The 22,862-nt window shown below is 38.8% G+C and overlaps 1 protein-coding gene across 3 annotated transcripts in view; it reads right to left on the reverse strand.

Annotated features, from left to right (window-relative positions):
- naif1 (nuclear apoptosis inducing factor 1) overlaps nt 1-20,611 on the reverse strand; it is a 46,499-nt gene extending 25,888 nt beyond the window's left edge. For all 3 annotated transcript variants that reach the window (XM_053504853.1, XM_053504852.1, XM_053504851.1), the window contains exon 1: nt 20,075-20,611. In XM_053504853.1, coding sequence (XP_053360828.1) covers nt 20,075-20,522 — 448 coding nt within the window. In that variant the 5' untranslated portion in view covers nt 20,523-20,611. The remainder of the gene's footprint in view (nt 1-20,074) is intronic.
- Nucleotides 20,612-22,862: the final 2,251 nt, after the last annotated feature.

Below are 22,862 nucleotides of genomic sequence, written 5' to 3' on the forward strand. Positions count from 1 at the left end.
ATTATTGTAGCGCACCCGCGCGTGTGTGCAAAAGGGCTACAAAATGATGTTAGCCTATAACAGTATTGTTTTATTGTTTTTATGCACTCGGAATATATAAGGGTACTGGTGGCTCAGTGGTAGGTGATTCGCCTGCCATGCAGGAGGCCCGGGTTCGATTCCCAGCCAGTGCTCCAAGTGCTGGTGTTATGCGCTAAAATGCCACGGTATAGCCATTACATTATCAAGTTATGTTTCAGTACTATATGCATGTTTGCAATTGAGAATTTTTTCTGCTTAAGCTATGAAACACATTAGCACTCACCTCACAGTTGCTATAATTTAATGATAATCATAAGCAAAAAGTGTAAAACAAAGGATTCACATTTATTAGATTTTCACCCAGAGCGGGATTCGAACCAGGGTCTGGACGAGTTTATACTATTATTTAAGCAACGCCACACCACGTGGAAAGCGGCAAAAATGCTTCAATTTCATTGGCTGTCACTGAGTGTCAGCTATTCACGACTGCAGGGAACGCAGAATCCCCGGGCTTTGACTGCGCTTTCTCCATTCGTTATTACCAGGGGCGGACTGGGACCAAAAAGTGTCCCTGGACTTCCTGGCCCACAGCAGCCCACACCATAATACATTGGCTCATTAATGTGGAGATACATTTTTAACACCAGTTACTAGTATAAAAATATCACACATCCCAGAAATCAATGCTATTTAAACATATTATTTGAAGTATAACTGAACATATATTGAGTCATATTAGTAAAACAAAGAAAGTCAAAATCAAGACAAACAACATATAAACCTATAAAGACAATATTTTAAAAGTAATGGCAATAAAACTGAACAGGTGAGCTTGCTGCTCAATGCTGCTACTAATTTTATTCTGTTTGATTGCCATTCTTTTTACTTGGCTCTGGTAGATCAGGGGAGACGTGTTGGTCATCATCAGCATGTATTATGATGTGGGATGTGGTGCGCTGCTGGATCCAGCCTCACGGTCCCTGACCTGTTTATAGGCAGAATCTGTTCATTTGAAGCATTTCACAACATTTACCTCTAAAGCTTTTTCTTATTTTCTCTAAAGCTTTTTCTTATTTTCGCGTTACCTTTTCTTCTTCCTGCTTTTCATTCATGTAAATTATTATTATTTTGCTCAGAAAATTCGCTGCATCGAGAAAGGATCAATATCTAAAAAGTTTAAGATACCCACGTGTGTGGACAAAGAATACAAAAGTGTATAATCTTAATAATAATAAAGTTAGCCTAATACAATATTGTTTCCAATGCTGAAGCAAACATGATTTTGTTTTAGTCTATTCATTGAATACAACGCGACAGCGTGCTCCGAGGTGAAGCGCACCCACAGTTACTGTAATCCCCCATCTCACCTTTACAACAGGTATGAAGTTATCAAACCGGTTTCGCTGCTGGGGGAATTCGCAGAATTGGGGGTTTTAAAACAAATTAACAAGACCGAGCAGACGTCAGACAAGGGGTTTGGTTGGTTAGAAGTGGCGCTGACGGGGGCGGGAGGGAGTCTCGCCCGGGGAGCAATTCAGTGTAGAACCGCCACTGCCTATTTTCCACCACATCACGTACTTCCCTGATCTCGGACTAAACTCCGCGCCTTGCTTTTATAATGTGGAGCAAGCCCGAGATCATATTAACGTAGCATTCATCATTCAAAGTTATTCATATCAATGTATAGTTAGTGTGATTTGAAAAGTGCTATAACTCCACCTGCCACAGTTTCAGCCAGTGGAACAATCTGACTACATGTGAAGTGCCATGAAAAAATATTTGCCCCTTCCTATTTTTTTTCTTTGCATATTTGTCACACTTGTATAGGTGGAATTTCACCTAAACACTTTAGGTGAGAACGTATAGGTTAATATGTATAGGTGAGAACAGCTGATTCACACTTGGGGAGAGTGAATAATTTGCATTTGAATGTTGTCTGGCATTGTAAGCACACGCAGTGACACTAAAAGAACAATAGGATTAATAGGAAGAGGAGGCACTAAAGAGGAGGATTTTAATTTAGACTATAAAAAATTAACCTGCGTCTATTTTTAGGCGTGCCAGCTGCCACTTTTTAGTTAGAAGTTTTCAATACAAATCTTATAATGCCCACACGACATGCTGTTGAGCTACCCATGCCAATGATCTCGGGCTTGCACCCTGCGCTATAAAATACGAGTACGACGGCCATCCGCGGACAGCAGTTCCTGCCTCCGTCCGCTTGCGCTGGCTCTTCTTTGAAGTCCCTGGGGCGCGTTCCATTTGCCCCGCTTGCATGCCGCACTTCCACGTTGTTGTGCGCGCGTCTCGCTCACACCGCGTAGTAAAATCCACTGTAAACCAACAAACCCCGAGTATTTTATAGCGCGGATTGGAAGCCCGGGAATATTAGCAAGGAGAGCTCTTCTTCACCATTCGTGCCTAATTCCGCAGCCCTGCTTCTTCGCATATCTGAAGGGGAGGCCGCCTAACTAGTGAGCGAGGAGCGATATTGATTTGGGCGCACGCCGTGACAGGCTGAAAAAAAACTTTTGTCCTCAAAAATTTAACAGATGACTCAGATTAATGTGCAAAAACTATATAATAAAACTATATAAGACTACATGCCTTTATAAGACTCAACTTTTATTTAAGCGCACTCACAATAACGAAAAAACGTTGTGATTTTATAAATGTTTGAAAGCAAATAAGGTGCGCTGTTCTGTATTGTTTTTGGTGAACTTGAGCGCGTCAGAAAATGAACGCAAAAGTTTTTTTAAATGGTCAGAGTCAGTCTGCTTGCTGTTTTCCCGACGCGTTCATAATCATTAGTCTACTTCTGCCGGTGCGGTCTGGAAAACTCCATGCATGCGGCTGAGCGCTGATTAAAACTATGGAGTAAATTAAAGAGGAGAATCACGATGCCGAATCGAAGTCCTGAGCCCAAACCTCATTTAAATTAAATTAACAAATATTATAAGTAAAAAAACAATAGCCCACATTTAAAAACCGTTTATAAATTCTTTCCGACATGAGTTGGCCCGGTGTTATGCGCAGAGCGCCAGGAGATTTCCTGAAGCTCCGAAATCACTGGGGCATTTTTTCTAAATAGACGCTATCTTTAATAACTGATGGAGGTTTTGAGCTGTATACACACGCAGTTTTGAGGGGTTTAAAACGAATTAATAAGTCCGAGCAGACCTGCATGAAAGGTGAGAAGTGAGTAACTGAGCGCGCTGTCGTGTTGTATATACTGTACATCACGCGTTTGACATCACATCACATTCCAGCTATTATTTCCAGCCGTGGTTAAATAATGGATGAAATAAATATTAAATGCGGGACACAAACAGCAAATATGATGATTATTATAAAAAGCCCGAAGAAGTTCGTGTTCATAAAATAATATTTACTTAATAATATAATATATATAGTTCATTCATGTTTTCTGATGATGTCGACACATTTTTATGTTTTAAATAAGATATGTTGGCATATTCACGAATCAGGACATTCGCATAGTTAAGTCTATCAGATAGCCTACTATCAGGAAATTAAATTAATTTCAACACTATTTAAACCGAGACATTGCCATGTTTTTCACTGTTTTGTCCCTGTTAAAACATTACAAAAATATATAAGAAACTTATTTAAAATTTTAAAGCATGAATTTGGGCATCTCATTTCATTATTATGAAAATAATATGAAGCACATATACACGCATTCATTATGAAAGATCTGTTGTAAAGCAAAAAAAAATTCATGTTTGCTTCAGCATTGGAAAAATATTGTTTTAGGCTAAGTAATTATACACAGTTCTTCGTTGTACAGTACTTGGTCTGGCTTTTAGATAAAGTCCTTCCATGCGCCATCTGACGGATATTCAGTGAAGCACAACACATTTATTTAAATTCCCGAATGTTGCTCACGGCAAGTCGCGGCACGCCGCGCGCTAAATTGTGGCGTCTTGCAGGAAAACACGCGCAGTCTTAATGGCCACATCTGTATGACGCCATGCTTTCTGATGTCCTGAACCAGTTCTTCGCACACTTTGACAATCACACCAGCGAAGTGGAAACTCAGACAGCAGCACCACCCACAGAGGAGCTGGTACTTGTCATCGAATGTCATCAGGTGAGATCCACTCTAAGAAGGATTGATCTCAACAAAGCGGCAGGACCAGACAGGGAGCCAGGCTGCACACTGAAGTCATGTGCTCACCAACTAGCGGGGGCTGCTTACCAACATCTTCACCTTGTTTCTGCAGCATACTGTAGTCCTTACATGCCTCAAATCCACAACCATTTTCCCGTGACCAAAAAACAAACAGCAAGTTGTCTGAATGACTATTGCCTGAATGACTATCGTCATATAGTCTGACGCCAATTATCATGAAATTCTTAAAGAGGCTTGTCCTTTCCCACATCAAGGCCAACATCCTTACTGATCTGGACAGCCACCAGTTTGCCTAATTTATTAACAGATCAACAGAGGGCGCAATCTCAATTGCACTCATCCATCCTCCAACAACATAATTAAGTTTGCTGATGACACCACAATAGTTGGACTGATTTCAGAAACAATGAGACTCACTACAGAGAGAAAGTTCAAAACTTGGTTGAGTGGTGTGTGGATAGTGACCTGGCTCTGAACACCACTAAAACAAAGGAGAGTGTTGTGGACTACAAGAGACAGTCACCCCTCCACATAAATGGTGAGGAGGTTGAGAGGGCTAACAATGTCAAATTCCTGGGTCTGCACATAAATGGACTATTAACACTTTCCCCTTAGTGAAGAAAGCTCAACAGAGGCGTTTCTTCCTAAAAAAGCTTAAAAAAGCCAATGTACCCCATCAGCTCTTAGTGAATTTCTACAGGAGCATGATAGAGAACATTCTCTGTCACATCACAGTGTGGTACACCAGCTGCACTGCAGAGAACCGGAGAGACCTAGCATGGATAGTTAAAACTGCACGGGGGATTGTGGGAACCAAGCTCCCCAACCTTGACACATATGCTAGCCATTTACACAAGAGAGCTAGCTCATGTTTCCAACCCATCCAGGACACAGACTATTTGTGCCCGCCCTATCGAGCAAAGGATACAGGACAATCAGGACACACACTAACAGACTGAGAAACTAACAGTCAGAGAAGAACTCATTCTCCAGCAGGCTCAGTAAAACCTAACCATTATTTTACTTATAGTACTGTGCAAAAGTCTTGGGCACATACAAAAATATGGCATAAGCAAAAGATGCTTTTAAAAACATTTCTGCACAAAAGAAACTCCTATAAAGAGCAATTAAGAGTAATAAAATAAACAGTCAATTTTTGGAGTTTGGAGTGTCGTAGACACGGATTTGTGCAGTTTTAAGAAAACAGCTATTAGGTTTTACTGAGCATGCTGAGAAATATGAGTTCTTCTGGCAACTTTGTTACACTCGCTTCTTTCTATTTTTATGCAAATCCCAGGAGCGTACATTAGGTTTTTTGTTTCCATCTGAAAACTGCTCTGTCTTGTACTATAATTTTTTTTCTTTACAGCCAGGCATATATTTTCCTGTAATGTTATGTATGTATGTATGTATGTATTTATTTATTTATTTATTCATTCATTTTTAAGTTATATATGAAATGACTCAATGATTTTCTACATAATTATGCAAACATAATAAACATACAACAAAATTGGTGCAGCATATAATATGGTGCCTAAGATTTTTGTACAGAACTGTACATATACACACTCATATATCGGAGCGTCACAGAGTGGACTGACATGCACTATTTTGTTTTGAGATTTGTAATTAAAAGAAAGTCCTGTATTCTTGGGAAAGGTTTACCTTTGGGAAAATGTAAAAGTTATTTAATAGTCTGTGTTTTATTATGAACATACATTTGAATTTCCTAGTTACATAAAAGTCCCAAAAATGTCTGCATATATGTTTGTATACAAATATTATTTATAAAAAAAAAACACGCAGACTTGGCAGGACAGATTTGTAAAGAAAATGTATATATTGGGGAAAAATAATCATTTGATCCCCTGCAGATTTTCTATGTTTTCCCACATACAAAGAAATAAAGGATCTATAACTTTTATCATAGATTTATTTTAAAGGATATAGACAGAATAATCAAAACATAAGGAAAAAAAATTATATAAATTATATAAACTGAGTTGTATTTCAATGAGTAAAATTAGTATTTGATCCCCCACATTAATTCTTCCCCCCACAGAATGTTTATATGTATATGGGTACACAGATTCATTTAATAGTTATAAATTTAATAAAGTGCACCTCACCACAACACGTTATGTTTATAAAAGCCACCTGCCCACAGAAAATCTTTAAACCTCACCACCACGGGCAAGACCAAAGAGCTGTCAAAGGATGTCAACGACAAAACTGAAGACCCACACATGTCTGGAATAGGTCACAAGACCATCAACAAGAAGCTTGGTGAGACGGAGACAAGTGTTATAGTTATTTGCAAATAGAAGAAATCCAAGAATTGCCCTCTGCCTGGAGCTTAATGCAAGATTTCACCTCATAGGGTAATAATAATCATGAGAAAAGCGATCAAGCCAAGAACCTTTACAAGAGAAGCTTGAAAATTATCTCAGGGCAGCTAGGACCACAGTTACCAAACAACATCAATGAACAGAGAAGGATTGGGAGAAAGTTATGTCGTCAGATGAGACCAAATTGACCTCTTTGACATCAACTTGACTTGTGAAGAAAAATGCTATGACCCCAAGAACACCATCCCAGTCAGCACAGAGGTGGAAACATGCCTTGGGGCTGTTTCTCTGCTAAAGGTAAAGGCAGACTTTGTCGCATTGAGGGGCCAATAGATGGGGATTATTAATAAATAAAATAAATTTGTATTAGGAATTTTAGCATTACAATGACCAAAAACATACCAACAAGCCAACAAACAAGTTATTCAAGAAGAAGCACATTGGGGTCATGGAGTGGCCTAGCCAGTCTGGCCAAATAACAGGCTAAATTCCTCCTGAGATGTGTGCAAAACTGGTCACCAACTAAAAAAAAAAAATTTACCTCTGTTCTTGCCAGCAAGGGTTTCTCCACAACGTACTACAGTAGGTAGTCAACAAGAATGTATATTACTGCTCATTGCTGCGAGAAAAAACAGAGCAGGCAAAATATACTGTATCAGTCACATTTCAAAGTCATTCGTGAAATGATCGCCAGGTGCCGCAAAGTGACATTTTTATCCGCCACAGTTTTTAAATATAATTAGAGCTCAAGTCATAATAGGTCATATTATGTTGCATCAAAGAAATACAATAGTGATGGTAATTTCCACATCTGAGTACTTTATAGTAACTATATTTGTTTAGGCAAGAATGCATGTGTTTACAGCTTAGTTCCTCTAGCATAATGTATATCAGACTGATGGACATGAGTCCTCGTCTGTTACATTTCTGAGGTCAACATTTTTTTTAACCTACATTTAATCAATAATATTTTAGTTCTTGCTCTTTATGTTATTTTGAAGTAAATAAAATAGTAAAATAAAGAGTTAAAAGAATAAGATGGGAAATGTTTGATGTCATGTGGGCATTATGAGTTTGTAATAAAAACTTCTCCTGGCATGCCTAAAAAAAGATGCAGGATTATTTTTTATAATCTAAATAAAAATGCTTTTCTAAACGTGGGGTATTGTTGTTTACTTAGAATATTTGTTAATTTAAATGAGGTTTGGGCACGAGATGTTGAGCCGATATCGTGATCCTCCTCTTTAATTTCCTATGTAGTCTAATCAGCGCTGAACCACAGGCATAAAGTTTTACAAAGCGCACCGGCAGAAGTAGACTAATGATTATGAATGCGTTGGGGAAAACAGCAAGGAGACTGATTCTGACCATTTTAATAACTCATTGATAAATTAGTGTTTTTTTTTTTTTTATTTCAGATGTAATGAAGGTAATCGTGTCATCTTGTCGTCGCCGCAGCAGTGGATGCACCTATAATTCCCATTTCATACAAATTACATAATCTGAATTTTTTTCCATTAGTTTATATAAAAAGCAGACATTTCACTTTCTATGAGTATATATGTATTTTTTACGTCTGTGAGGCAAGTATACAAGTTGTGTTTCAGTTAATTTTCTGATGCGTTCAAGTTCGCCGAAACCGATACCTGCACCCTGTTTGCCCATTATAAGTGCACTTAAATAAAAGTACAGTTTTGTAAAGGCTATGTAGCTATATAGTTTTTTTTTATTAATCTGACAATAAATGTGGCACGATCACTTTTTCCGATGCACATCCAGTGTATGTTTTTTGGCTACGCTAGTGTTACATGATAAAATCTAAAGGCTCACTGTGTTAACATTTACTTTGCTTAAATTCGATGCAAATAAGAAATGCCTATATTTTATTTAAATTCTAAATTTACTGTAATTGTAAAATCATTTAATGTTTCCCAAAACGTAGGTTTTGCTGGTGGTGATACAGTGCAACGGGGGTGCTACTGAGATGCTTTTATGATAATTCATGGTTTACTTTATTCATACACTCAAAACAAAACAACCACAGACAAAGAAGTGGGTCGTTAATACATGTAAATTAAAAAAAAAAACATCAGTTTGGGGACCAGAATAAAAGAAAATATGAAACTATAGAGCAACAATGCAGAGTTAATTGCAGAACAATATAAGGAAACATTTACACAAAGGGGTCAGTGTACATAGTGGGCATAACAACGACAGGCAGTAAGCCTAATCCACTAAAAAGACAGCCCAAAAAAATTGAATGACATCTTATCTTATGCTTGAGTTTATTTACCAAGTCTTAAAAAGAAGGTTGTATCGGATGTATATCTGATACAGAAAAGCCTTATGCATTAATGACCTTTAGACTGAACTGTTGTAATGCATTACTGGGTGGTTGTCCTGCATCCTCAATAAATAATTATATAGTTATATATGCAGCTGCATTTGGACAAGATCAAGAAAATATGATCATATAACCCCAATATTATCATCCCTGCACTGGCTAAGTTTAGAATTAATTACAAAATAGCATAACTTACGTACAAGGCCCTAAATGGTTTAGCTCTAGCCAGTCTTCTTAAACGTTACAATCCGCAGCACTCCTCAATATAAACAAAACTCTGTATTTCCGGTAGTTCACAGAATATCAGAGTCCACAAAGGAGGGTAAAGCGTTTCAATATTTAGCTCCTAAGCTTTGGAATAGCCTTCCTAACAATGTTCGGGGCTCAGACACAGTCTACCAGTTTAAAAGTAGACTCAAGACACATCTCTTTAGCCTGGCATATACATAATCTTATACTAGAACCTCATAATCCAGTACATTTAAACACTCATCTAGTGCTTCTTATATAATTAACAGCAGCTACGCTAATTCTTTTCCACCTGTTCTGGTGGAGATTGTGCCAGCTCCAGTAGATAGAGGACTACCCTGCATCCAGAGAAGGACCACCTCCAGTTGGATTCTGCTCATAATGGTTTGGAGTCCCGGAGTTCCCAGTGATTCAGATCCCCTCTGCCTTCAGCACCTGTCTGACTCATCCTGGTGCCGAACTTAACTGAACTACATGTTAACTTAGGCAGCTCAAAGAAGTTGTCTAACACAGTATGTCAGCAAAAATCCTGCCATCTGTTATAACCTAGATAAGAATGGGTTTCCTATTGAGTCTGGTTCCTCTCAATGTTAAGATTAAGACAATATTAAAAGCGCTAAATAACCATTGTTAAAAGCGCTATATAAAATCGAACTTAAAAAAAAAAAATCAGCCATTTAATCAAAACCTGACTTCTGAAAGCACTAATGCTCTCTGCACTTTATGAGGAGATGGGAGCCAGTCATTCAGCTGTTTCAGAATGAGCTGAGTTGGCTTTTCTGAGAAAAAGTGCTGTCATGTGTTTGAACTCAAAGTAGCAATTTACATCTTTTTGGAGGAGCAACGCTTAAAGCAAATTCAACCATGATCAATTTCTGATAAAACCGGCCCATCCTAGTGATGTACTTGGAAAGCTGACTGAATTAAATCTTCAGCTTTGAGGCAGAGACAAACCACCTAACCTCACCTGGAAACAAGATCCCTGCATTCACCCAAAAACTGACATGTGGGTCACCTGCCTCGATCAAGGAATTACTTTCTTTGAGTATCTGAGTAAAGTTGCTTAAACCAGTTATTCTGGAACAACCACGGTGATCCCATATACTAATCAGCTCATTTGTTCCCTGGGAGAGTTTTTTCATAAATACTTTTCAAACAACAGTGCTTAGTATGACTGGGTTATGAATGCATTCAGTGCAATAGGTTGGTATATTTTCGTATTTTATTTAATTTAATTAATTGACTATGACTATAACTATCTATTATATTCATATATTTTACATAAATTTTATATAAGCTGTATGCTACTTATGTACTAAACTGGATTGTTGTCAAACTGAGTTTTTTCGTGTTTAATATGCAATGAAAAATATTTATTTATATTCTACAGTGTACATATACCTACTGTTTTCAGCTGTGCTAAACAAGACCAATTCATTGAGATGACCTCTGATTCCACCCTGAGACTGAGTTTTACTGCACCCTGAAACTAGAGGAACAGCTCCAACAGGGGGAGTTTAGGAGCCTGTGGGAGAGACTAAGATAAATAAGGGACTATAAAGCAAAGTATGATGAATGCAGACAAGTCTCTGGCAGACGAGCTGAACACCCATGCTTACTCGAGGCTGCAGCTAACAATGCCAACCATGCTAGCAGTGTTAATGGATGCAAACAGGAAAAGTATGCCAACACCGGAAACGCGTTTATCATCTCCAAGCATTCTGTGAGGAGAGCCTTCAGGAGGGTGAGCTCCAGGAAAACAGCTGGACCAGACAGCATCTGAGATTAAGTCCTCAGAGCCTGTGCAGACCAGCTAGCACCTGTGTTCATGGTAACCTTTCTTTCTTTTCTAACACATTCCAGCTACCACGTCTATATTCATGGCAAGAGTCAGTTTTGTTATTCAATATTAAAACTGGTTAAAATGTTTAAAATTATTTTTTCTAGGAACGAATAAAACAAATTCCTCTAAGGAGTAGAAGAGGTACAGTCAAATAAAATGTGTTTGATGGACAGAAAGGTTCTGCATAGCCCTGGGCGATAAAACGATAACGATATGTATCGCGTTAGACACGTGATCGATATCAATAAAAAATGTGTTCCATAAAACGTTAGATAACTTTTATTCTTTGTCGGAAGAAAACAGAGGTTGCGAAGCTAGTTTGGTTGCTGTCATGCACACTTGCTCCATGACCGGCACTAGGACCATGAAGTAATACGGTCGCGATTCAGGAAGCATAAAAGGAGACAAGATGGCGCTTCACATCGTTCAGTCTGCCCATGCCGTTTCCGTCGCTTAGCCGGATCTTATGAGAGTACTTACAACTTTGGGTCCAATTCCTGATTGAGTGTGAGTTGCTAGAACGCAGAATTGTGTAAACTCTTGCTCTCGGTGTGAGAGAGTTCTTACAATAACTCTCGTGGTTATCCTGCCTGTTCGCGCTATTTCCGCGTTTCAGTTTACCGTCCACGCTTCAAGAGCAGACAAAGCACTCTATGCGCGTGCAATATCTCCACTGCCCGCTCAACAGCTCGATTCTGCGCAGGCAGTTTATCCCCTCCTCGCTCAACGTGTTCTCCGCGCATTTTTCGGCTTCTCGATTTTGTGTGCGCTTAACTCTGTCTGCACACGCGTGCAACATTTCTTTAATACGACGTGTCTTCGGTGAGTATTTAATTACTTATTTATGTATTTTATTTAATTAAGTATTAGAAATACTACCACAGTATACCACAGACTTAACACTGAGAACAACTTTGACTGAGTCCCGCACCGTTCGTCGTAGACCCATGAATGATGTGTCAAACCGTGCGGCTTATTCGGGAGTAGGGTGCTCTGACTGTTCGAAGGGGTGGTTGCGGGGGGGAATTAACCGCCCACAGACTTAACACTGAGAACAACTTTGACCGAGTACCGCACCGTCCGTCGTAGAACCAGCAGGGGGCAATTAACCACCCACAGACTTTACATTGAGACCAACTTTGACCGACACACGAAGCCGGTGCGTTCCCTATCCGATCTTTTTTTGTCGTGAACACGGCGTCGTCGCAAGAAATATCTGCGTACACAAGAAACCACTGAGAACAGTGTAGTATATATGCTAGACCAGTATGGGGCACTGTAATTCTGTCATAAAGATACACTATACAAGGAGAAGAAGACTTTGAGCATGCGCATAACCTTGCGCGCTGTATATGAACCAAGATTGTGTTCTCCATTATCGCTTATTGCTCATAACAGTTGCATAGAAGCAATAGATTTTGCTTTAATAAAGCTAGTAGGCTTTGTAGCAACACGAACACAATCATGTAGTCCGCCATTATTGTTGCTGCTGTTACGTGTGACGCAGCCGACACGTGATGTGATGACATCATCGTTTCACAAAATATACGGATTGGCCGTACACACGAAACCGCAAGGGTGGCGTTTTTTAGATTTATCCACTTTGGTACCCGGTTTAAAAAAATAGCGGTTTCAGTCTTCTAAACCGCCGGATCCATGTGGACGAAACGCCAATACGATAAAAAATTTATACGTATACAGCGAAACGCGTCTTCGTGGGAACAGGCCCTGAGTCCCATGAGTGAGGTGTCAAACCGTGCGGCTTATTCGGGAACGGGGTGCTGTGACTTTTCTAAGGGGTGGGTGACTTAACATTGATTTAACTGTGGAACCGACTGTCGTAGAGACATGGGGGAAAGCTCATTTAACCCAGACAATCAATCACTCTTTTGCAGTTATCATCATGCTCATAAGCCCCGCCCCCTTACACCCTCATTAGCATGCTGTTAGCATGATGCTAACACGATTAGCATTTTGCTAGCATGATGCTAACAATATTAGCATGTTGCTAGCTTGATGCTAATTTCGTCAGCACATCGCTAGCATGATGCTAACGCTAATAGCATGTCGCTAGCATTATGCTAACTTTAGTAGCATTTCGCTAATAACATGTATAGAATGTTCCTAGCATCATGCTAGTGTAATTAGCATGACGTTTAGCTGATTAGCATGTCATAGAGATATGAGGGGCCTGAGTTTTGCCACGGCAAGCACCACTCACATTTTCGTCAGGAAATGTACCTCTCTAGTTTTAAGTTACTCTGCCTTATTTGGGAAAGATGGTCTACAGTAGCCTCAAGTTCTAATTTTTTAATATAAACAATTGGTGGTCCTTCAAGATCTTCACTGTAGCCTATTTCTACAGTTTTCTTTTTTCAATATAGTTATTTTAGAGTTAGTTTTATTTCTACAAATGGTGCAAACTCTGCTAGATTATAGATAAAAGATTCCCATTCCCCTGGCATTCTGTGATGGGCAGTGATCGGCAGATCATGATCTTGGTGATCGGTAATCAGCCCCAAAAATTCTGATCGGAGCATCTCTACCCGTGACAGTTGCATTAACAAAGGCACTCGCTCTCTGGTAACCTAGCAACGTAGGAAGTGATACGCTAACGCCAATCATGTAACAGTATCATGTTTGGTTGCACCATATTTTTGTCTCATGCTGGTCTGCTGGATTCCTCTTCATAAGCAGGAAATGCACTTTGCACTATTTTATTACACTTTATTAAGCATTTCTTACATTTTCTTTCATTTTGCACCTTAAATGTTAAGAGATAATTGTTAGGGGGTCATTGTGACTTTAAACTTATGTTTACATTTTAATTATTTGAGTTTTCCATGGTTATTGACATTTCTGTCTTAATAACTGAGGGGACTATGATCAGAGAAAGGTTGAGTTTAAAATAGAAATGTCTAAATGTAATATTTTTCTCCTGCTCCTTATTTTAAATGGGTCATAAAAAATATCAATAATTATCGATATCGACTGATATGAAACACTGATATCATGATACAGTTTTCAGCCATATCGCCCAGCACTAGTTCTGCATGACTAATTTCATGCAATAATATTCAACCTGTCCTAGTCGGTAATCCAAACACTCCATTACTGTTTCTGTGCCAAAGAAACCCAATCCTGCCTGCTGCAATGACCAATGTCCTGTAGCCCTGACCTCAGTTGTGATGAAGTGCTTTAAAAGGCTGGTCAGAGCCTTTATCTCTTCTCTACCTTACACACTGGACATTAAAATTTGCATACTGTCCAAACCGATCAACAGATCACACCTTCTTCACACAAAACTCACTCACTTTGACACTAGAAAAGGGAATTATGTTAAAAGGCTGTGTGGTGACTACAGTTTAGCATTTAATACTATAACTCCCTCTATACTCACCAACAAGCTGGAGCACCTGGGACGCAACCCATCTCTGTGTCAGTGGATCTCCAACTTCCTAACTGGCAGACCACAGGCAGTAAATATGTGGACATGTCCCAGCTTCCCTCACCCTCAGCACTGGAGCACCCCAGTGTGTGTTTCCTGCTGTACACATATGACTACATGGCCAATACCACCACCATCATCAAGTTTGCTGACGACACCGATTGGGTTGGGCCTCATCACTAACAACAAGAAGGCCTACCAGCATATTAGAAATCTGGAAAACTGGTGCCAGAGGAACAACCTCCTCCTAGACTTCCATACAAAGCAGGAGATGAATGCCAAGACCCCCGTCATCAATTAGCCCAGTGGAGCAAATGGACAGCTTCTGTTACTCTGTGTTTGCATCACACAGAAACTGTCATGATCCTATCTCATCAGCACCGTGGTGAAAAATGGCCAGGAGCGTCTCAGACATAAAACCTTTTCCAAAATATTATGCGAATCATGCAACAGACAGTGTTGCGGTAAATGTACGCGAAGAAAACGAACTAGAAGTGGTTTCCTTGCGTTCGTTGGGTTTTGAACACCAAGAAAAAGCTGCATGCAACGTTTTTTTAATGCTATATAAACGCGCAGCCGGACAAACGCACGTCACCAAAGCCCGTGTGAACACTCTCATTGACTCCTATGTGTAGAAAACACTAGCCACTTGATCCGCGCTCACCGGACGCTACGAACGCAAAAAAAACACTTGATTTTAACGCCCGTGTAAACAAGGCCTTAGCTGTTTAGAAAACACTCGCCGCTTGATCCGCGCTCACCGGACGCTACAAACGCAAGAAACAAGGCCTTAGCTGTGAATCGATTTGAGGGAGCGTTCTGTTGCGGGCTGCAAAATGGAAGGGAGCGATAAAAATATCAGCATCCTGTTGGGAAACATTACAACCTAGTTTAAAAACAGCACCATGCAGGACGGTCGAGCTCTACAGAAGTTGGTCAAATCAGCCGAGTGCATTATCTGCACGAATCTCCCTGACCAGCACTTAATCTGCAGCAGGAAGACAGTGAAAGACCTCCCTAACTGTTCTCTCTGTTGCAGTTAGAAAAGCGCTTCCACTCCCTAAAGGCCAACACAGAGAGACTGTGGAAAAGCTTCTTCCCACAGGCTATTCGGGCCCTCAACCATAACACCACAAAAACGAAACAATCTGATCTGTTTTCTTTTGCTCTCTCAAACAATCAACACTCTTTTTACATTCTTGCTAACACATCAAAGTCAAGATGTGAAACACTACTCATCACATTTCCTACATGTTGTTGCACACTTCCTAGGACTTTGCAAGCTGTTTTCCATCTGTTTGCACATTGCTAATTTTCATACAAATGAAGACTAACTGCACTCAACTGTAATTTCTCCTGTATAATTTCCAGTGTTGGGTATAAAGTGTTACAAAGTAACTTGTACTTGGATTACTCTTTTGATAAAACGAGTAATCTAACGTGTTACATCTGCCATTTAAGTACTCAGTTAAGAGCTGAAACGATTCCTCGAGTAACTAGAGTAATTCGATTACAAAAAATTATCGAGGCAAAACCTTTTGCCTCAAAGCTTCTTTTAATTAATTTTAAAAGCTGGCGTTATGTGTTTGCGCAATTATTTGTTAACAGCGCGCTGTTTCGTTTGCTTGTTCTTGTTCACACGACCGTTAAGTTTTGGGATAAACGAACGTGCTCTGAACATCCTTGACGTTTATGTTGCGTTTTGTAGTGGCACTTGATTGACTTTTACACCGGCGTTCGTTTGTCTCTGTCTAACGTCAGCCTGCAGCCCAAATTGTAGTGTGTGTGTTAACCTGTGGGGGAAGTGTCAGGAACTGGATATAAAAGCCCCCCGCTACCGGGTTCACTCTCTGACTGCACAACGTCGGATTAAAGGAAGTTTTTTTTTTGTGTTATATGAAGAAATGCAAAACTTTCCGCGTAAGTTTTTTAACAATGTTTTTTTTTTGCCCTTTTCCGCATTTTCCTATGTATAGCATGTAGGATCATGGGATATATCCGGTCCTCCGAAGCGTAAAATGTACGCGAAGAAAACGAACTAAAAGTGGTTTCCTTGCGTTCGTTGGGTTTTGAACACCAAGAAAAAGCTGCATGCAACGTTTTTTTAATGCTATATAAACGCGCAGCCGGACAAACGCACGTCACCAAAGCCCGTGTGAACACTCTCATTGACTCCTATGTGTAGAAAACACTCGCCACTTGATCCGCGCTCACCGGACGCTACGAACGCAAAAAAAACACTTGATTTTAACGCCCGTGTGAACAAGGCCTTAGCTGTGTAGAAAACACTCACCACTTGATCCGCGCTCACCGGACGCTACAAACGCAAGAAACAAGGCCTTAGCTGTGAATCGATTTGAGGGAGAGTTCTGTTGCGGGCTGCAAAATGGAAGGGAGCGATAAAAATATCAGCGAGCCAAGAGATGAAGAAACCAGCAAGAAAAAACGACAAAAAAATTGTGAGTAAAGGCTTATGTTATGCCTGAGCTGTAAATTTAGAAACTTTTAGTTCTGAAAGTTAAGTTGCACAACTTGGTGTTTTTGTATAATTATTTATTTTAATATGTGCCTTAGTTTTTTTTTTTTATACTTAAAATTATTTGAAATACATTTAGTTTTTGCATCTGAGAAAAGGCTTTAAAATAAGAATGTACGGCACTGTAATGCACATAATTTATCTCAGTCAACTATAAGCTAATCCTTGTGATGTGAATGACAACAATGTTTATTTTTGATAAAATACTGTATGCACTTAAAAAATAAATGTAGATTAATCAATGGATTAGATTAATCTAATTGATAAAATGCTCAATTACTAAAATATTCGATAGCTACAGCCCTAACTCAGTTATTTAGTTATATCTTTAAAAATACAATCCGTTATTCAGACAATTTATGTAATCCATGAGCCAGACAGCAGTGATTCCGTTATTGTGTTTGTAAAAGTCCTGATAACCCCCGTTATCCCTGCTGTTATACCCCTATCTCATCTATGCAGCTTGACCCCTATCTCATCTATGCAGTGTTAGGCATTGTGAGCCGCCGCGAGAAACCGTCCGACGTTCCGCAAAGTTCTGCAAGGACCGACGCGCGGAAAAATGGAAATGTGTTCACAGGACCAAAACTCGTTTACGGTCGCCGCGCAAAACCAATAGGTGAGATAGGGGTATTAGTAGTTAACAGATTATGGGCCAAACTTCGCAGAGTGATGATGGTAGAATAATTATAAAGGAGTTGACTAAAATAACAGTCATGAGGAACCACAAAGGAGTTTTAACTTTCTGCAATGGAAAAGTACTCTAACTAGGTATTTTTATTAGAAAGTACCACTGTAATGTAACTGATTACTTTTTGTAATGTAATTAGTTACTTCAAAGAGTAATGTCCCCCAACACTAATAATTTACACTTTCATTTCAAATCTATTTTATTAGCAACCTTTATTAGCAAATTTTTTCAGCTTAAAGTTTTCTTTAGTTGTATACTTTTATGTTGTAATCTTATTTCTCTCTTTAAATATTCTATTGTTAATGAATTGTACTCGTTAATGTACTCGCAGAGAAATCTCGCTTTTTAGGTCACAGGTATTGTATAAGCTTTTCACTGCATATCATACTGTGTAGGTGACAAAAATTTTATTTAAGTGAATTATGGCTTGAAGCATTCTGGTGATTCTCAAGAAACCTTTAAAACACCACGGCGCTAATGGTTTTGAATATAAAATGTGTACTTTAGTAATATAAAAAAGCATCAGAATAAAAACAATACTGTGCTCTACCTTGCACAGTGTGTAATTTCAACGAAAATGAATTATTTTTCTATTTTACTGCTTTTTTTGTTGGAATTCTCATTACCGCAATGCATCCCACTGTTTAAAATGTGTTATGTTGTAATTTAAACAAATTAGCATGAAAATTTAAAAAAAATAAATGGATGTTCTACTAGATTATTTAAGATGACAGAAACAAATATTTGCTGAATATTCATTTACTATAATATATATATATTTTTTAAAGTAGGAAAATAATGTGTTCACGCCTAATGTTCTCATCCTCCGCAACAGACTGTTTAAACCCACATAAAGAATGTAAATAAAGTTTGATTATGAGTGATGGAGCACATAAAACAGTTACTTTAAGATGGCTACAAGGTAAGATCATCTCTTTATATCTCTCCAGTTAAATATTAAATAATTTATTGTCAGAATGTTAACATTTTGATTATCATTATTGAAACATTGGTTTTCTACATTTTTTAAATGGTTAGATTTACAATTTTTTTATGTAAATGTACTTTATTAAGGCTTACTTATATACACTGAAAAATTAGTTAAGCCATCAAGGCTTCTCTATAGTTAACAAAACTGAGGCACCTCAACCTCCGCAAAACCATTCTCATACACCGCAACAATCAAGGCCAGTTGCGGTAAAGACAAGTTATGTTTCGGGAATGAGAATTTTAGCATATTGTGTACGACTTTAAAACTCTTATGAATTTAATTCATAATTAACTATTAATTAAAAATTTACTAACTCTTGATATATTGCTTAATGATTTGTTTAATTGTAGACAGTCAGCAAGTTAGAAAAACAAGCTTTATAGCCAGATTAACAAAGTTCAAGGAATATTATACAGCAACCCAGAACTGCTCGAGAAGTACAGATGGAAGAACCATAACAACAAAAAAAAAAAATAGTTGTAAATTGTGGAAGGTGTTGCGGTAATGAGATAAATAATTGAAAAATAAGTAAAAACCTGCTAAATAATTTTTTTTTTATTTCAGAAGCTCAAGGAATTGTGGATGACTATTAATAATCCATTTTTAAAATGTGATTATGTATTTGCTTTTCTAATAATGTTGATGTTTTCAGAGTGTTGCGGTAATTAGATTTTTTAGGACTTATATTTTGGAATTTATGCTCAAAAAAGTTGTTAAATAATAAGTAAATGGTTTTAAATTAATGTTCACAAATATCAGTGTTCACAAATATCACAGAGTTTGTCGCTAATGTCTGCAAAAAAAAAATCATTTTTATGCAGGAATATTTTTAAGCCAAAATTTCTTGAGAATCAACCATTCACTCAATTATGGGAATTTTTCTTCCCTTTGCCACATCCTATCTCTGTGAGATAGGCCTTTTAGCCATATCAAAGTACAGATCTCAGCTCAACATTGAGCATGACTTGAGGGTAGCAGTATCAAGCCTGCAACGCTGTTTTAAAACGATGTGCCGTACAAAACAAGTTCATTGCAACCACTAATGTAGTGATAAGACTGATATTTTGGAATTGTTTATGCCCTAAACCATATTTAATGTTACAGAATGAGAGCCGTCCGTGTTTGTCCACTTTTCAAATCAGTCTTACTGGCTTGTGTGGGAACTTTAACGTGATCTGAAATAACGTTAAAGTTATTGAACTGTAAATGTTAATTTATGTGCATTAGAGCTTTATTGACCGGGCTGTGAAAAACTTTCGCCATGTACTGTATCTAAACGGCTATTTACTCAGACAAACGCTTCTAATTATAGTTTAACGATTAACATTTATGAAATTCGCTATTTTTGTGTTGGTCTGTGGTAACACTTTTCTTAAAAATGCCAGGTTAAGCTAATTTGTCACTGTGTTTACTAACCCGTGCTGAAGTAACGCAACTAACTTACTCTGCGTTAGTGTAACTGTAGCTGTGCTAATGGGCAACGGTGCCGCAATATCCGCACTCGGCTCTGCCGATTCTCCAGCAGGCAGGCTGATGATGGTGGCTTCTCCCAGCAGGTTACAGATGCGCTGCTGCATGGCAGTAAGAATAACCGGTACCGTGGTGCACTCCCCTGTGTCCTCTATCGCAGCACGAGCCTGCGCCACTTTGCGACGAACCTCGGTTTTCAAATCAGACCATTTCTTCTTCACTTCGGCGAGCTCGCGATGGCAATTGGTCACAGCATTCACGCGCTTCAGAATCTCCATCCAGGCGTTATTTTTTGAGATGTGAGTGACGCCAGCGTTGAAGTGGTTTACCAAAATGTGCTTTTGCTTTTCCATCTCCTCCACGATGATTTCCACCTCCCTTTCAGAGAAATTCATTTTTCTTTTCTTTGCCTGCGATGCCATAATATTTTGAATGGGACCTAAGGAAAGTATTTTAAAAGTGCGTAGAATACGTAAAAATAGTAAGTCTTGCTTCCCTAATATGCGCAACGTAATGGCTTCCTGAATAGACTTCTTCTTTAAAGACGGCGTTTACGGCCGTAATAAGCAAAATCCCACCTACTTTCCCAACACGGCTTCTTACTCGCTGGGCCGTGTAGAAAAGTGGTGACGATGTCGATATTATTGGCGGAACTAACAGTCACACAAACTAGTTTTGCGTGGTTAGGGTTCATAGTTTTGTTCGGATTGGTCGTAGACATCAATACGTAAAAGTTGCGTTGGCCGCTGGATCATACGTCAACCAGTTTGCCATATTGGCCCTGGCAAGATAGCCTGTAAAGAAATATGAGTAAATGGCGGAGCTGTATAAAGTTTAAATTGCTCTACTATTTTCATCGTGTTTTTATATGTATATTAAGGGTTCACGATATATGCAAGCATTAAAAAGTGATATATACATTTACTCAGAATCTCGATAGTTAATCCGTGGTAGAGGCACAAGCGTGCATCATCTTTAGGCATACAAAAACTGCATTATTTCCCTGGTGGAAACATGTTGACATTTTGTCCCTATACAAAGTCATACAATTTAATGTACATGAAATCTGCATAAACGTTTTTAACATTGTGGACGTGTCTTTTGCTGCCTACGACCAGAACTTTATGGCATTTGCCAGACATCCTTATACATGGGCCATGGCTCTTTGTTACCCGGCAGTAATAGAGGCTAGGGGTGGAGCCTGGCGCCATGTTAGTACACTCAAAACGAACAGTTGCGTCTAGCTGTTCTTCATACTCCAGATTTAAACCGCAAAAAAAGCGTTCTATCAACAGCAACGTTGTCCTAAAAATCTCAGATAAAATGAAAGGATAGAATATTTGTTCAGTTTAATTCACCCGAACTGCAATCAGTCCACAAGCCTAAGAAAAAAGTACATTAACATTATCACACAAAGGTTTTTTACCTTTTCTTAAGAGGCCCCAACTGAAGCACACATTTTGGGTCTTGAGATATGCACATAAACATGACATACACATAAAAATCCAATCATCGTTAAAATCTATGTAAATTATTTTAATGTGCGCACATACAGTCCTCCACCCAAATAAAGTGTGTGCACGATGTAATAATTTGGCTCGTGTTCAGTTTAATTCACCCGAACTGCAATCAGTCCACAAGCCTAAGAAAATAGTACATTAACATTATCACACAAAGGTTTTTTTTTTCCTTTTCTTAAGAGGCCCTAACAGAAGCACACATTTTGGGTCTTGAAGCAATTTACTTGTCATTCGATGAGCTGGTTCACTCACAAGTGTGTTTAATGTTAAAGCTGCTAAATTATGTTGAACATAACCAGTGTTTATTTATACTTGATATTTTACAGTGCACAATATGTGTTTAAGTACCCAATGCCACCCTGTCTCTGAAAGGAACAATGGGGACCAACCACTACATACAGTAATATTCACAATGTATTTATAATCGTACATTATCGTACGTGATAATTAGCGTGCATCTGGCATCTTACACTGTCAGCGTCCAAGGGAGGGGTGGGGGTGGGTGATTAGGTGCCACAGAGCTGGAAGAGGCATGCGCCCAGACATAAAGGAAAGTTGCAATATAAAAAACAATCTGGCAGCTACAATAAACAGTATGTGTGTGTGAAAGTGTGTGTGTTTGTGTGTAGTGTGCTGCAGGAGCATGGTGGCTCCAAGCACATGGCTGTTGCAAAGTTTAACTTGCCAGAAAATGCAGAGGAATGTTGGTCGTGGTGGTAGTGCAAGAATATATAATTGACGCCTTCCTCGTAAAACGGCGCAATTGTGATTTTTTTTTTATTTGTATGATGTTGATAGAGTCAGAATGCTGACACAAAATGGTATAACAACGAAAATGAACTTCGTAATGAATCTCCTCTTAGTTCCCCTTTCAAAAAGTTTGTGATGTCTAACATCCTTCAATTTATTTCTGACAAAGCAATTGCGACAGAATTATCTACAGTAAGTATGGAAATTATTTCCCTATAAAGAAAATCCCCTTTGGCTGTAAGGCCTCACTGATAAAATACCTGGTGTCATTTAGGAGAATGGTTTTCTTGATTCTCAAAGACAGTTTAGAGGACTTGAACATGGTTTTTAAATTCAATGTTGACGAGTTTGACTGCAGCATATTTGTGTCCTATGATGCTGACATTTGTGGGTGGGTTCAGTTGTACAACACTTTTGGATAGGAACCATGTAGAACCGCATATGGCCTCCCCTAAGTGACTGTGGGAGTTGATAGAGGCCCTTGACCTACGT

This window comes from Clarias gariepinus, chromosome 9 (assembly GCF_024256425.1).
Source record: "Clarias gariepinus isolate MV-2021 ecotype Netherlands chromosome 9, CGAR_prim_01v2, whole genome shotgun sequence".
Lineage (NCBI taxonomy): Eukaryota > Metazoa > Chordata > Actinopteri > Siluriformes > Clariidae > Clarias > Clarias gariepinus.